The 13,956-nt window shown below is 37.4% G+C and overlaps 3 protein-coding genes across 4 annotated transcripts; 1 reads left to right on the top strand and 2 right to left on the bottom strand.

Moving 5' to 3' along the window:
- Positions 1–1,268: 1,268 nt before the first annotated feature.
- On the top strand, positions 1,269–3,085 carry LOC146133444 (rho-related protein rac1C-like). The gene is made up of 3 exons (XM_083397921.1): positions 1,269–1,507; positions 1,989–2,195; positions 2,772–3,085. Exons 1-3 carry the CDS (start codon positions 1,299–1,301, stop codon positions 2,938–2,940), a joined length of 585 nt encoding a protein of 194 aa, XP_083254047.1. The 5' UTR covers positions 1,269–1,298; the 3' UTR covers positions 2,941–3,085.
- LOC146133443 (uncharacterized) lies at positions 2,684–5,826 on the bottom strand. 2 transcript variants are annotated; one of them, XM_083397923.1, is made up of 3 exons: positions 4,808–5,826; positions 3,987–4,176; positions 2,684–3,750 (listed from the first exon to the last, which is right to left on the bottom strand). In XM_083397923.1, the coding sequence occupies exons 1-3, from the start codon at positions 5,050–5,052 to the stop codon at positions 3,715–3,717; spliced, it is 471 nt and encodes a 156-aa protein (XP_083254049.1). In that variant the 5' UTR covers positions 5,053–5,826; the 3' UTR covers positions 2,684–3,714. The 2 variants fall into 2 exon arrangements, 1 of the variants encoding a protein (XP_083254049.1); XR_014501698.1 differs by having other exon boundaries at positions 2,692–3,750; positions 3,982–4,176; positions 4,808–5,236.
- Positions 5,827–10,606: 4,780 nt separating this feature from the next.
- Positions 10,607–12,798, bottom strand: LOC146133442 (uncharacterized). Its single transcript, XM_083397542.1, has 2 exons — positions 12,377–12,798; positions 10,607–10,716 (listed from the first exon to the last, which is right to left on the bottom strand). The coding sequence occupies exons 1-2, from the start codon at positions 12,779–12,781 to the stop codon at positions 10,690–10,692; spliced, it is 432 nt and encodes a 143-aa protein (XP_083253668.1). The 5' UTR covers positions 12,782–12,798; the 3' UTR covers positions 10,607–10,689.
- Between the last annotated feature and the right edge of the window lie 1,158 nt (positions 12,799–13,956).

Genomic DNA, 13,956 nt, shown 5'->3' with positions numbered 1-13,956 from the left:
TTAGGACAGTAAGCTTTCTGTGCTAATTTGGCCGAATTTATTTGAAACATTGTGAGATAAGGTAAAACCACGGGCTCACGAGGACTACAAACTTTGTTTATAACAACTTTAACAACGTTAATTGAAAATGTGTTCGCGTTTCGCGCGATTTTGATGCGTATTTCTGCAATAACCTAAAATGTCAATCTCTGGCAACCCTGGCTCAAACCGTAACTTTAGCTTGTTGTGCATAGCACATTTTAGCCCAATTTTGATACGATCCTAAACTAGATTTTTTCCATTTTGAATTTTGCCAATTTTAAAATGTGTTTTGTATTTACTCAGGTTTATTTATCACACACTATAATTGGGGGTTCGCGCAAGTTATCGAAAACTTAAAGGGGGTCGCGAGAACAAAAAGGTTGAGAACCACTGCTTTAAGCGCACAACTGTTGTAGTACACAAGGATAAAAAAGTTTCATAACAGCAAGCAAAGTGTTTATCTGTATAAGCGAGCAATTTTTGCGATAGTGCAATAACAACAGGCGTATTGGCATAGCATTGTGACTATTACAGCTCGCTTATTAATGAAAGGTTTGATTAAGTAATAAACGCAACATTTCTTGTTTCACGCATCGAGCCTTATATGTTTCGATAACTGCCGGCTACGTGCATATGCAATCTGTTGTTTTAGAGGGCCCATATAAACATTAACTTAAGTGCAATAGATAAAACAATAACAATTGACGTTAGCTGTAACATTTTGGTGAAGACAAGGAGATACGTTTAGTTTTGCAAATGTGTTCTGCAAAATTTTGAAAACGTTGTTGGGCCAAAAGTGGTCGCGGAGCATTGGCCTAATACAAATGTAAACCGTTAGACAGATACGGTACACCGTGACTTTATCTTGAAAACTGTTGTACCATTCATTATACTTTAAGCTTCATACAGGGACAGTTCAGATAGACAAATTCGATAAAAAGATTTTTACAGTCGCTTACGTTATAACAACGCATATTCTGGTCTTCTCAAAGAAATTATACCTGAAATAAGGATCTATAAAAACAATATTTTAAGGTCATGAAAAAATTCGCAGAACACTAAACACTTGCAGTGGCGTCATTATTTCCTTGTGGGTTAAACGAGTCAGTTCATTGTAAGTGCAATATTCAATAGCATTAAGGTTATTTGGAACAATGGAGTGGTTGGACAACCTTATGCTAATGAGTATACAAAGTAAATTTAGAAGTCATTGAGACATTGTGTAGGGCTGTAGGTTATGTGGAAAAGCTTGTATCTCTTGTAGCTCTGACAGTGTCATGTCGAAAAATACAATTAAAATAGTAATTTTGGGCAGCAAAGGCGTTGGGAAATCGAGTATATTAAGAAGATATATCCAAGAGGAATTTGCTCAATCTTGTTCAAACGATGGCGACTTAAAACATGACTTTGAAGAAAAGTGTAAAGTTACTTTGGAAAGAGAAGGGAAATTTTGCGAAATTGAAATATCTGAAGGCAACGACAAAAGGTATATGTACGGAAAATCAAAATCCGAAGTTTAGTAAATGTTTGAATACGTCACCTTTTAAAGTTTTGGTTAAAATCGTCAGTGGCACTTTTGACCGTTTACAATCTTTCGTACAACCGTGCTTCACCAGATACTGTGACAGCGTGTCATCATTAGGCTATAATACAAGTTGTTTACCAAAGTTTAAGCAAAGGCAATTTATAATTTTTAAATCATACTGGATGTCCGAACAGATGTTGATTGTTGTTATACAATTAGGTGTTGTAGTTTGTGGAAAATCTTTCTTAAATTTTTATAGATCAAAGTACACCACGCAATCTTTAATCGGGCTTGTAAAAAAATATTTCGTTTTTAAGTAGTCAAATTTGAGGCGATACCCATAGCCGTAACACCAGACTACGTGTTTTTCGATGTTTGCACAGTAGTTTTTAACCACACCACACTTCTTAAAATATACACGTACTTTCCCCTTCCTATTTAGACTTCCGCGTTGCGACGTGTTTCTAGTCTGCTTCGCAGTCGACTCGTTGCAGTCTTTCAACGAAGTTCAGTTCGACTGGATGCCGCTGGTGAGGAGACACGCCCCCGCAACGCCCACCATTCTGCTGGCCACCAAAACCGACCTACGCGAAACGGCGCCGCCTAGGGACGAGTCGTCTACACAGGAGGAAAATAACCGGACCCTTGGGTTGGTAATATATAAATGGGATTGTTGTTACGGCAATATGGTTGATAATGGCATCTATTTGGTTGTAATAAAAAAATCCGTCAGTTAAGCGCTATTTTCATAAAAAACATTCGCGTTTACGAAACCGTTTAATAGTTGTCGAAAAGGCAATGTTTACCTAAACTACTGTCTCTTTAAGTGACATTAGGCTTAGCGATGTCTGATAATATCAGCCGGAGTCAATAACCGATGCCAAGTCTTGATATCGGTAATCTTTCGAAAATTTGGTGGCATCGGTGCCGACCTGATATACATATTGAACTCAAAGGTAACTAAGTTTTCTAGCAAATTTTGGCTAAATGGCCAGAAAAGCGTAACGTGTGCAAGTTTCAATTTTATCCGAATCGCCTATTTGACCATGGTAAGAACGCCATTTGCTATCTGATCAGATGGGTTACCTTTCGGCTGAAAATGTCATGTATCGGAATAAAATAGGAATTATCGGACATGCCCACTTAGTCGCAACAAATGTTCAGTATAAATCACTTGGGATTTTGGCTGACCGCTCCAAAATAATCCGCGCTATATTATATGTAGATTGATGGAAGGCGCCGAACTGTGCCAAGTGGTGATGGCAAACAAGTACCTGGAGTGTTCGGCTCTCAGTGGTCACAACATAGAGGCTGTTTTCGACGAAGCGATCGCGATTGCTGTCAGCACGCCAGAAAAGCGAAGCAAGTCCTCCGATTCTTGTACAGTGTGCTAGCTGTGTATTTTGTATCGTACCCTTTTTTTCCTGTCGCGTTTATTTATTTTTTGAGGTAGCTTTGATTTTAGCTAGCTATAAAAGTCGTTTTTCGGGTTTACGAGACAAAACGGTGGTTTGATAACAAATAAACTTTTTTTAAAGCAGTGGCAAGGGATGTTCAAAGATTGCGAATAACTCAAGGATAGAACGTATGTAGATATTAATTGTTTACAATAAAAAAGGAAAAAATATTTGATACTTGTTTTTTTATACAACAAAGCAAGGACACCATAAAAATAAAACGAGAATTCCAGATTTTGGAAACCTTACTATGAAACAGAGTTTTATAGAACAAAACCGACTGCACTCATTTTGGAGAATAACCTGTAGCATAAGACGTCAGTAAACCTAGAGGCTTACGCAGTCCGAAGCAAAACCCACACAAACGGAAACGCCAGCTTGGCGCGTGAGCGTTTCCGATTCTTCGAAATCAAACACATTGCTTGTGTATTCAATAGTTTGCAGTTGTTTCAACAAGAGCTCGTCGGAGATAGGATTATTAACGACTGTATTAATGGCCCCAAAGGTAGCTGTTCAATATGAACGGCCGTGAGAAGAAGACTTAGAGGTCAAACGTCGCGATAACTTTGAAATTGCTAAAGAAAACTACAAGTTCTCTTTTTCTTTTTTGCCTGATATATTATGTTTTCTAGACCAGGATAATAAGCTGCTTTAAAAACTTTCTCGACATTTTCTCCCGTTTTCGCGGAACATTGGAAAAACTCCAAGGCATCAATGTTTCTTGCCAATTCTTCTCCTTCTTCCACACTAAAGAACAAAATAAACAAGTATAACAAACAAAACCATGTTAAAGATATACCGAGTGCCTTTAGCAAAAAATTGATACATTTAGCATGCTCTAGTCTAGTGTGACTTTTTTTATTTTGACCCGATTAAGTATGGTTTAGTGAAAGCTGGTCAAAAAAGTAAAATATGTTTGTAAATTGTCATTATATTAATTTGAGGAATGCAAATATGGCTACTAAACAGAAGTTACACCTTACTAATTCCTGTTCATCCTCATTATTTAGCAAGTCGCATTTGGTCGCCACAAGTAATATTGGGACTTTTTTTGTTGCCCAGTGTCTTATTTCTGGAATCCACGTTCTTGTGATGGAATTAAATGACTGCCTTGAATTTACGGCAAAGCATAGCAAGAAAACGTTAACGCCAATATAATGTAGTGGGCGAATTCTGTAAAAAAGTAAAGCCTTATATGTACGATTAGTAGAAACTTGGTTTAAAGCACTAGTTCAACAAGATCTATTAAATATTTAATTGTAAGTTCAACATATGGAAATGCATTAATTTAACAGCTTCCATCACACAAATACATAAAAATTATGTTTCATTGGATATACAATAAATACAAATCTTACTTGCGCCAAAAGCCTAATAGTGAAAATGAAAAAAATATAAACATCAAGTTAACATCATCAACACATTAATCCATAAATCTTGTCAGGGTGAATGATTAACTACAGAAATGTGTATACAATTTACAACTTTATATAGCTAAAATATATATTTTCATTCAAAAAATTTATATGTTTTGATTTCGACAAATCATTTTTTACCTTACATTAGGTAGTTATATGGTTACAAGATCTGGATTAGGTAATATTATTAGGAATTATTAATGCAACATTGCTTCAAATAACTACAACCAACGGTACCCAATTGAATTATTATATAAATTAGATATAATTTCTGTTCAAGAAGTTATGGTAATGCTATAAGGTTGTTTAGAAATGCATTACCGCTAACAAGAACATCTTGAACACTTCTCAGACTTTAGTTATACAAGAATAAAAAAAAATTAAACCTGTCGTTATATGGGTTGACCAAGGTCTCAATTAATTCAACTTCAACATTCTGTTCACTTGAAGTAGTAAAGTGGATGGTGTAGTTGGCATTAACACCAGGTTGCCACAGATCCTCCCTGTTTTCAAATATTTTGTGTATTTCCCCAGTAGGAAACTCATCAAATTTGTACCGACTGAGCAAACTTGTTTTTCCCACTTTTTCACTACCCACTACATTAAGTTTCATGTAGCTTGGAATACTCATTTAAAAATACCATAGGCTGTTTAACAATATTTACATGCTTTGGTACAAAATATATTAAAGTGTGATTTATCATTTTATAGAAGCAGGACAAAAATCTAATCTGTATATTATTTAAAAAAAAAAATATTTTACAATATTTTTGTATCTTTACTATATTTTAGTATATTTTGATATGACGCTTCAAACCTTGTTGAAACTATTCAATGTATATATAAATAAACCTGTGGGCATGTAATCATAACAAATTGTCTGCTTTGAGTTTCTCGATGGGCTTTAACCATTTGTCTTTATAAAGTATAACCAAAGAGATTTGTTGAAGTCTCTTTGGTATAACCCAAACTACTTAACTACGGAAAATACTTTGACTAAATGTTAGGCAGGATACGGTATGACGTAATGGTTACTGCAGGTATTTATTTGAATTTGATTACGGGTTAGCGTTTGGGTTGGGGTCGGTCAAGTATTATTATATTAATTCTCCTAGGACAATAGATGCCTAAAAATAAATAAAATATTTTTTATCGTTGCGAGTAGCCGCATTAGGCATTAAGTCCCGTTTACATTACAGCTGCACTGAGCTGAGCAAAGCGTAATTTACATTTAAATTATACTATGGGGAGCGTTTCACGCTTTGCCAAACTCAAGCCCCGTGCAGCAGCTGCAGCTAGCAAAAAGTAACGCTTTGGAGCGATTTTCATGCTTTGCTCGACTGGCATCGAAACGTGAAAGTGATTTTGCCTTGTTTGTAGTACAAACGCAATTTCACGTCCAGCTCAGTGCAGCTGTAGGGCGCTCGTCTAGAATCCTACCACAACGAACATTATTTGGGTTAGGGTGCCGGTTAGACCAGAAGCTACACAGCACCAAAGCGCTAGCACAAAAACGATAAAGTAAAAATAAACGTATTTACGACCAAAATTTTGAAAAAAAAATTATACCACAATACTAATACAGGCCTGTACTTTCTGAATATAAAAAAAAAATATAAAAATTATGAAAAATATTAATATTCAATATTAATATTCGTCATAAATGACAAGATGAAAAAATTTCCGCACCGTTTAATTAACAAATTGTTGTAGACCTTGATTGCACCTTTCCAGTGATACCACACTCGATGCCACTAGTATGGGGCATAAGGGTTTAAATCGACGATAACCGATATTAATATTCATAACATATCGCGATAATTTTTAAACGTCTGTAGCATCCTCAATTCGAGATGGAATCGAGCGAAATTTCGCCACGGCGCTTTAGACTATCCTACCTTTATCGTTGTATTTTTATATCAGTTTTCTTGGTTGACTTGCTATAAAAATGACTTAACTTGTTCTTTTTAAAAAAATAGATTTCACAAATGACTGTTTACAACAGGGGTCGGCAACCTACGGCCCGCGAGCCGCATCCGGCCCGCCGCCTCTTTGACAATCTAGACACGAATCCGTTTTACATACTTTTTAATTATTTTAACTACGTAAGTGCAAAAATGTTTCGCGCTCCGCGCGACATCATTCTACATCCGTTTTGTTTACGTTTTGATGTTGTCTTTTCACCTAGATCAGCGCTTCTTTGCCGTTGCACCGTGGAAGACAACCAAGTGCGTCGCGGAAAACGTATTCGAAATGTTGGACGTATATTTTTTAACATTTTCCCTCAAAGTAGTTTTATTACTTTTCGTTCTAGTATGGATGGCGACGTCTGAACTCGAATTTTAAACCAAACAAGCGTTTTTTTCGCTCTTTGCGCCAACACTTTACAGCCTTCTTAAATGTTATTACGATCCGAGGTCCGGCTGATTCACAGTTGTTTTAACATGAAAATAACACAATTCTTAGTTATCATTTTGTGCGGCCCGCAGAGATCTTTCTGAGTTTGGTTTTGGCCAGCGACTAGAAAAAGGTTGCCGACCCCTGGTTTACAACACTCACACTGCATTCACGCAATGTATAGTTTACAAAATAATTAACACCAGTGCTCAAGACATCCGTGGTATAGACTGGTAGTGTTGCACATTTAAAATGTTTCAAACTTCTTAAACCATTTTAGATTTATTGCCACACATTTGTTTAAGTAATACAACCGGTATGTAAAAAACACATGGATCGGGAAGTCGAAACACTAGTTTACAAACGCATTGTACGGTATTTTGAGAGTGTCAAATAGTAATATCAATAATAATTCTATTTGTACGTTGGCTATCAATAAAAATAAATTATTATTGCTGAATGACATCCGGTCAAGACATGGAAATGTCAAATCGCATTTTGTGAAAAAAAAATACAATAGGGGATACAGCAGACCTGGGCAACATACGGCCCGCGGGCCGGATCCGGCCCGCCAAGCACTTTAATCCGGCCCGCAGCTAAGTTTTGTTAAAGAACAAAAGCTAAGCAAAAAAGGGCGTTTTTCTAAATGTTTGGTTGTATCGTAAACCCTCTGTTGAGGAACTGATCTAGTCATGACTAGGGATGTTCAAAGTAGAATCCCAAGGTGTTCTAGAATAATAGGTTTCGAATCTAGAATAACGAATCCAGAATAGCGAATCCTAGTAGATTTCTATTAAATTATTTAACCTCGATTTTGTTTGGGGAAGGGATTAATCTTAATCTACCCTACAGGGCCCACAATCACAGCAATAAATCGCCCAAACAATTTTCTAACATGTCTACATTATAATAAAAAAACTCTCTCATATGTTTAACATTCTTAACAACTGTCATCTAAAGCCGTTCTGTAAACTGCAATATGTCAACTGTCCAGGTTGTGTCCAAAACTTATATTTTTGCCAATAGTGAGAAAATGCAACACTGCACACAGAAGTCTTAAGCAATTTGGTCCTGAATTTGAAAGCATTGTTAAGTCTTATTGCTTCTTTTTTACTAACACGATCTGTTATGCAGTCAAATTATGTACTGCAAAGAATACAAAGTTATTATTGACATAACGAATTCTTGACAATTACGTTGTGCATAACTGCATAACTTCCCTGAATATTGGCCTAAAGTTGACCTTAAGTAACCCCATAGCGCATTTTGTGGACGGCCAGCACGTTTTGCAACGCTATGTTACTTTTGCAACTTAACGCATTTAGGGAAATTGCGAACTCCACACCGGACATTACAAGTTGATCGCTCGCCAAATAACGCTTGATTGACACTTAATTATTAGACGAACGTTATCGCGAGACGCGGTAATTGATCGCCCGAAAAAACGCTGACACTGCACTACCAGGTTACATTTAAAGCAAGCACTATAAATTGGTCGCCGCGGCGACAGGCCAACTTCCCACACGCGTTTGTGCAATTAGGCGCAACAATCGGCGGTACAACATTAAATTATATCGGTTCCAATTACCCGAAATAAATGGCAGAATTGGATTCGAATCTCATCTGGATTCGAATCCAAGGATTCGATATTCTACTTTAAGCATCCCTAGTCATGACCCCGCCAAACTCTATTTTTAGTGTGTTTAAATAATAAAATGGAAATTGTTTTCGCGCTTTGCACGAATCTCTTCTGTCTTTCTCGTATGCTCCACGGGATTTTTTGGCATTTCTGCAGACAAAAAACGTCCTCTGCACTGTGGTACTGTCTTTAACAAACTTAGCCTAATACTTATATGTCTGTGCGCTTCGGACGAATGTATAGTAGCCACTTCGTCATATTGTTGTTTACACAGAGAATTTTTGTTTTTAATCGATGTGTCGTAACGGAAAATTTTCAGTAAAAATCTATGGCCTAAATTCTTTGCAATCCTTTCAATGTTTGCGTTACTCCTTGCAGCCAATGTGCAAACGATAAACGGAAAGTTTTCGGTAAAATTCCGTTACGTAGATTTCTTGCAACCACATTCTAATGTTTGCGATATCCTTGCAGCGAATTTGCAAAAATTCAAATTGCTGACACCAATTTTTATGCGTCAAGGCATTTATATCCGTTTAATGTGAGCGCTTTGTTTTGAAATTCGCCTTATTGTCAACAATGCGTTATTTTTTAGAATCGAACGCCAGTTACGTCGCAATGTAGATCGAAGCGCTTTTGTTCAAGCCATATTGGGACAAAAATATTATTTCCGTCCATAAGAGTCGAGAGAAAAAGGTTTAGACCACGCCTTGTTGTCACGTGATTTATTATTGAAAATCGTAAGAATATCTACGTCAATATTTCCTGTGCATTTTAGAAATCTTCTCGCCAATAAGTATAGTCGCACAATCGAATAAAAAACAGTATCAACCAGTATCACCCAGTACTGCCTAGTGCAGAGAGAGAATACTGAGACAGCAAAATTGACTGTTCATGTATCTGAACTAAAGGAAAGAATTGGACCTATCTGGCCTCACGAAGACAGGCCATCTCAAATCTTGTAGGAGTGTGGTCGATTCATCTTGGCAATTATATAAATGAAGACTCATTAATCGGACCCATACCCCTCAAATGTATTCCGTTATTAAAATATGAACGAAATACCGGCCGTATTCTAAACTAATTTAGATAACGCCATGTTGTGTGTTTTTTTTAATTTATATTGTATTTCCAATATGACCATTGTACCGCAAATAACACATCGGTAACTTAAAACCTCAAAAGCCAAAAATACATTATAAGTTTTTTGTGAGATTTTTTTTACTATTTCAACCTAAAGTCAACGCGTCCCATAGCTTGATAAACTACAATATATCAAGCAAAGTACATTTTTTATTCTGTGCCCAATGCGCCACGTCCCCTTCTAAGTGTACATTAAAGTTTTCATTTAAAACAAATCAGTCGCAATTTTTTTTCTTTTTTAAAGTTCGACTTGAATTGCATATTTGCGCACAATTCCTAACGTAATAACAAGTTCGTTAGCTTTTTTGTTTTATAGCGTCAGAGTTTGACGTCATAATCCGTGTATTTAATATCTTATTTTTCATCAGGCCCGCCAAGATTTTTTATGTCTCTTAAGCGGCCCGCGGTAAAAAATAATTGCCCACCCCTGGGATACAGGCTTTGTGGTTTTGTGACCTTGAGTTTTTTAAGACAATCAGTTGGTTAGCGGCCAAGCGGTTTGTTAACCTTTTGCTGATTCAACATAATTTCATTTTGCGGTTTTTCGTCCACGGTGCTGTATTTTTGTGTCATTTCGCATTCATTTCGTGTGGTCATTAACGAACGCATTCCCTAGAACCAATAATAGGATTATCAAGTTCTAAAACATGAAATTCGCCTAATATTGCGGGCCTTCGCTGGAAAACTAGTGACACCACCAAATGCAAAACGCTATAATAATTGCTCTTTGTCAATTTTGCCGTACGCGTTAAAATGCGTCTTTTCGGCGATAATATTCGAGTTCTTATGTTATCGAGTGCGATGTGACAAAAGTACATATTGTCTATTTAATCACGTCCAAAAGTGTCAATGCAAATAGCTTCCATTTTAATAATACCATTTTGTAATTTTTTTTAATTATTATATGTTATATTTTAACAAATATTATGTGTTATTGAATTGGAACCACAAAGAACAAACAAGTGTTATTTATTTTACGCTACATTATAGCAAGACATTTCATACAAGTTCCGTTAGTATTTGTGGCGGTATGTACAGAAAAAAACACTGAATTAAATGGTGGAAAAGAAACACGTCGTTGATCTTCTTGTTTCACCAATCACGGTTGTTCGCTGTTTTCTAAAAACGCAAAAATGTAACAAATTAAAAAGGGAACTATTTAGAAAAGGCAAACATGATAACACATGGAATACTTGAATGTTAACTCTGGTCAGTTTTTAGGAACTTTTTTCAAACCAATTTTTGCCATTATGAGTGCCAAATGTTTTTTTAATTACCGAATATATGTTTGTTTAAAATCTTATATTAACGCATTATAGGCTATGCCTACTCTATAACACGCTGTTCCCGGGGTTTTAAGGGCGTGTTTAGTGGTGTTATTAAATAAAACAAAAATTGTCTTTTATAACCACTCAACCTTTAGAAATTCGAAAAAAATATAAAAACACCAAAAAATGAGATTGTAAAGTGTAATGCTGCAATGGCCAATGCTACGCTAATAGATTTAAACCAAATAAGCCCCCATGTTAGGTAGCTAATACAAAACACACAGTTGCAACAAGTGTTCCCTTCAAAAATTTTAAAGTTGCGCAAATATTCAGCCAGCATGATTACTTGACGGCTAAGTTAGCGGATTATTAAACGAATAACGAATTTCCTCCTTGGTTTGGCTTTGCAAATGTCTATAATGACCTTTTCTTTGTTTATTGGTGAATATTTATGGAAAGTTGATTTTGCAAGTGTGTGGGAGCATTTTTGCTTCGCAAACGATGCGATGGTGTTGCGCTTTTGGTCATTTTCGCACCTCAGAAGGAACTCTGATTGAAAATTCTCTACTGAGCAAATATTTTTTTTACAGAGGAAGAATATTTTAAGGCTGAGAAAATGGCGATATTAGAAGGAGGTTATAGTTTGGGTTAAAGCGCGAGAAAAAATTTAACTCAATTATACAGAAATTGCATTCATGAAGAGCGATGAATGCAAGATTGTGAGTCGACGTTGCGCAAACCGATGGCCACAAGCCCAAAATGCATTTTGGTTTTATGATCCTGAATTATTGTCAAATACTCCACTGCTGTGTTCAGCACTCTTCTGAACTCATTAGCCTATATCATTTTAGCTTGGTTTTCTTGTAGACCTTTAAATCTACGTGACATAAAAAAAACAGACACTGGATGAAGGGCGGGCAACAAACGGCCCGCGGGCCGGTGTTACGTGATAATGTGGGCTGCGACCACAGTCTGCCGCAATCCCCCCACTACTTCAGCAGCTGTTAAAGCACATTACGTTAATAAATTCATTAAATACTGCTTTTGTTCTCTAAGCTTTTAACTTAAAGTTTGCACTAAATGCGATTTATTCCTTACATAGGCGGATTAATACACAATTAATATATCGATTTAAGAATCCAGCCAGTCAAGTTAATTTTTCCATAATCGGCCCTTTGACTGGAGAAGTTTCCCGCCCCTGCCCTGGATGATGAAAACCGATTAAAGGAAAAATAATTTACAACTGAGACATATATTACGTCACAATCGACAATGCGGCGTTCGTTTGTCGACTTAAATTTAGCTGCAAACATTAATGACAAAAATGGCCAATACGAAATGCTCAAAAGTGTGGTGGCCAAAAATGTAAGGATTTTTTAGTTTCTATTTTAGGATGATGTAAATGCGTAAAAGGAAGATTTCACTGCGCAAATGGTCAGGTGTTGCTGCGCCAAAGAGGAAACACTGGTTACAATCGAAACGTTACCACGGCAAGTTTCAACATGGCTCACCGTTAAGTAACGCTGCAGCATTTTAAGTATGGCCTTAAATGCTTTCTGGTCTCTCGTCGAGCCGATTTTGTCCGCAGCTGGGAAGACAGGATCTTGGTCACTGGTGGTAAGAGCCTCCTCGTCCGAGGATCGCTTTCCTCCAGGAGAGAGAGACAGGGACCAGTGCTGCCTCTTCTCTGCTCCGATAGGTCGGTCTGAAGACCAATAGCCACGTTTTCCTCCTGGCGAAAGGTTGGAAGACCAGTGTTGCCTCTTCGATTTTCGACCGGCATACACGAAATCGTACGCGGCCGTCGGCGCGACATCCTGCCACTCGTCTGAAGCCTGATTGACGTCATCGATGATGACGTGGCATTCGGCGATGACAAATATCGTTAACAGAATTGCAACTAAATAGCACGTCATTCTCCCCTGTGTCTTTAAAAACAATTTCACTACACGAAATAAGGTATTATTTTAGAATCGCGTACATTTACTTAAACGGGCGTTTTGAATTGCTAAGTCGTAAAACAAACTAATCGACACCTTTAATTGGATACCCTGTAACGGGGCGGACGGCAACCGCTATATCTCGTATATTGCAATATTAGTATTCCTGTTTTTAATATTCCGTGCGTTTTATCGGTGCTGTAAAAATCGACAATATAATAAAAATTATGATAAATTGGTACAATTCGCCTTTAACCAACGCTGCCTGATTTAGTGTTTAATTAAGCAAAATCCGGCCATCATTATTTCAAAATCAACAATTTCAGTTACTTATTCCAGTAGCACATTTACATTCGGACTGTTACGCCAACAACGAGTATCGTTAAGCGATCGTTTTGTTTTATGGCATTTAATTTGCCTTTTTTCGTTTACGACCCAGCGGCGTGCTGCCAAATGCTATTCACTTACATGCCTTTCGCCCTACGCGGGACCAAACAGAAACTGTTACTGTTGGAAAACCTATCTTGTTATTGGACCACGGCCCTGCATAATTCATTTTAGAACACGGTAAGATTTACAGCCAGAACAAATAGAGGGCGGAAAATGGCAGTTTTTCCGAGTCGCGACAAATACTTAAAAATTCAAAACTAAAACAAAAATAGAGGCGCCCTGAATTCCTTGACTGTAGCTGTGGCGATCGTTTTGTTGCCTCGCGCACGGGTTGGGACGTTGACCCTTTTTATAGCGTGAACACCAGAAGAAAAGAGAAAAAAAACAATTAAAGGCGAACGGGTAAAGTCACCAAGCGACGAAGCGCGAAGTGACATCACAATAAAAAACCCTCGTTAAAATCGTCGACGTTTGCCGGGCGGATCGATTTGCGACACCTGACGCACGCCCATACTCCCCCCGACGGCGGGCCATCGATTTCATTAGGTTCAACCGGCAGATTTGGCCCGGCATCATTATTTGCAGGACGGATGAAATTTCATCGCGGATTGAAATGAAATCGAGCTTTAACGGCGTCAACTTACGGTGAAATCCCGACAGGCCAAGGGCTCTGTAAGGAGTAAAGCGGATTGCTTCTCATTCGCAACGTGATCGTGGCGTGATTAAAACGTTCGTTGATGCCGACCGCATTGACTGATATT

Source organism: Ascidiella aspersa, chromosome 9 (genome assembly GCF_963924565.1).
Source record: "Ascidiella aspersa chromosome 9, kaAscAspe10.2, whole genome shotgun sequence".
In the NCBI taxonomy this organism is placed as follows: Eukaryota; Metazoa; Chordata; class Ascidiacea; order Phlebobranchia; family Ascidiidae; genus Ascidiella; species Ascidiella aspersa.
This window is presented reverse-complemented; position numbering and strand designations above follow the sequence as displayed.

Coding starts and splice junctions, on each gene's coding strand:
- LOC146133444 (XM_083397921.1), top strand. CDS start 1,299: ATGTCGAAAAATACAATTAAAATAGTAATTTTGGGCAGCAAAGGCGTT. Junction 1,508..1,988: donor TCTGAAGGCAACGACAAAAG/GTATATGTACGG, acceptor CTTCCTATTTAG/ACTTCCGCGTTGCGACGTGT. Junction 2,196..2,771: donor GAAAATAACCGGACCCTTGG/GTTGGTAATATA, acceptor TATTATATGTAG/ATTGATGGAAGGCGCCGAAC.
- LOC146133443 (XM_083397923.1), bottom strand. CDS start 5,052: ATGAGTATTCCAAGCTACATGAAACTTAATGTAGTGGGTAGTGAAAAA. Junction 4,177..4,807: donor GTCAACCCATATAACGACAG/GTTTAATTTTTT, acceptor ACTTTTTTACAG/AATTCGCCCACTACATTATA. Junction 3,751..3,986: donor ATGAGGATGAACAGGAATTA/GTAAGGTGTAAC, acceptor TTTGTTCTTTAG/TGTGGAAGAAGGAGAAGAAT.
- LOC146133442 (XM_083397542.1), bottom strand. CDS start 12,781: ATGACGTGCTATTTAGTTGCAATTCTGTTAACGATATTTGTCATCGCC. Junction 10,717..12,376: donor TGCTGCAGCGTTACTTAACG/GTGAGCCATGTT, acceptor TTGCGTTTTTAG/AAAACAGCGAACAACCGTGA.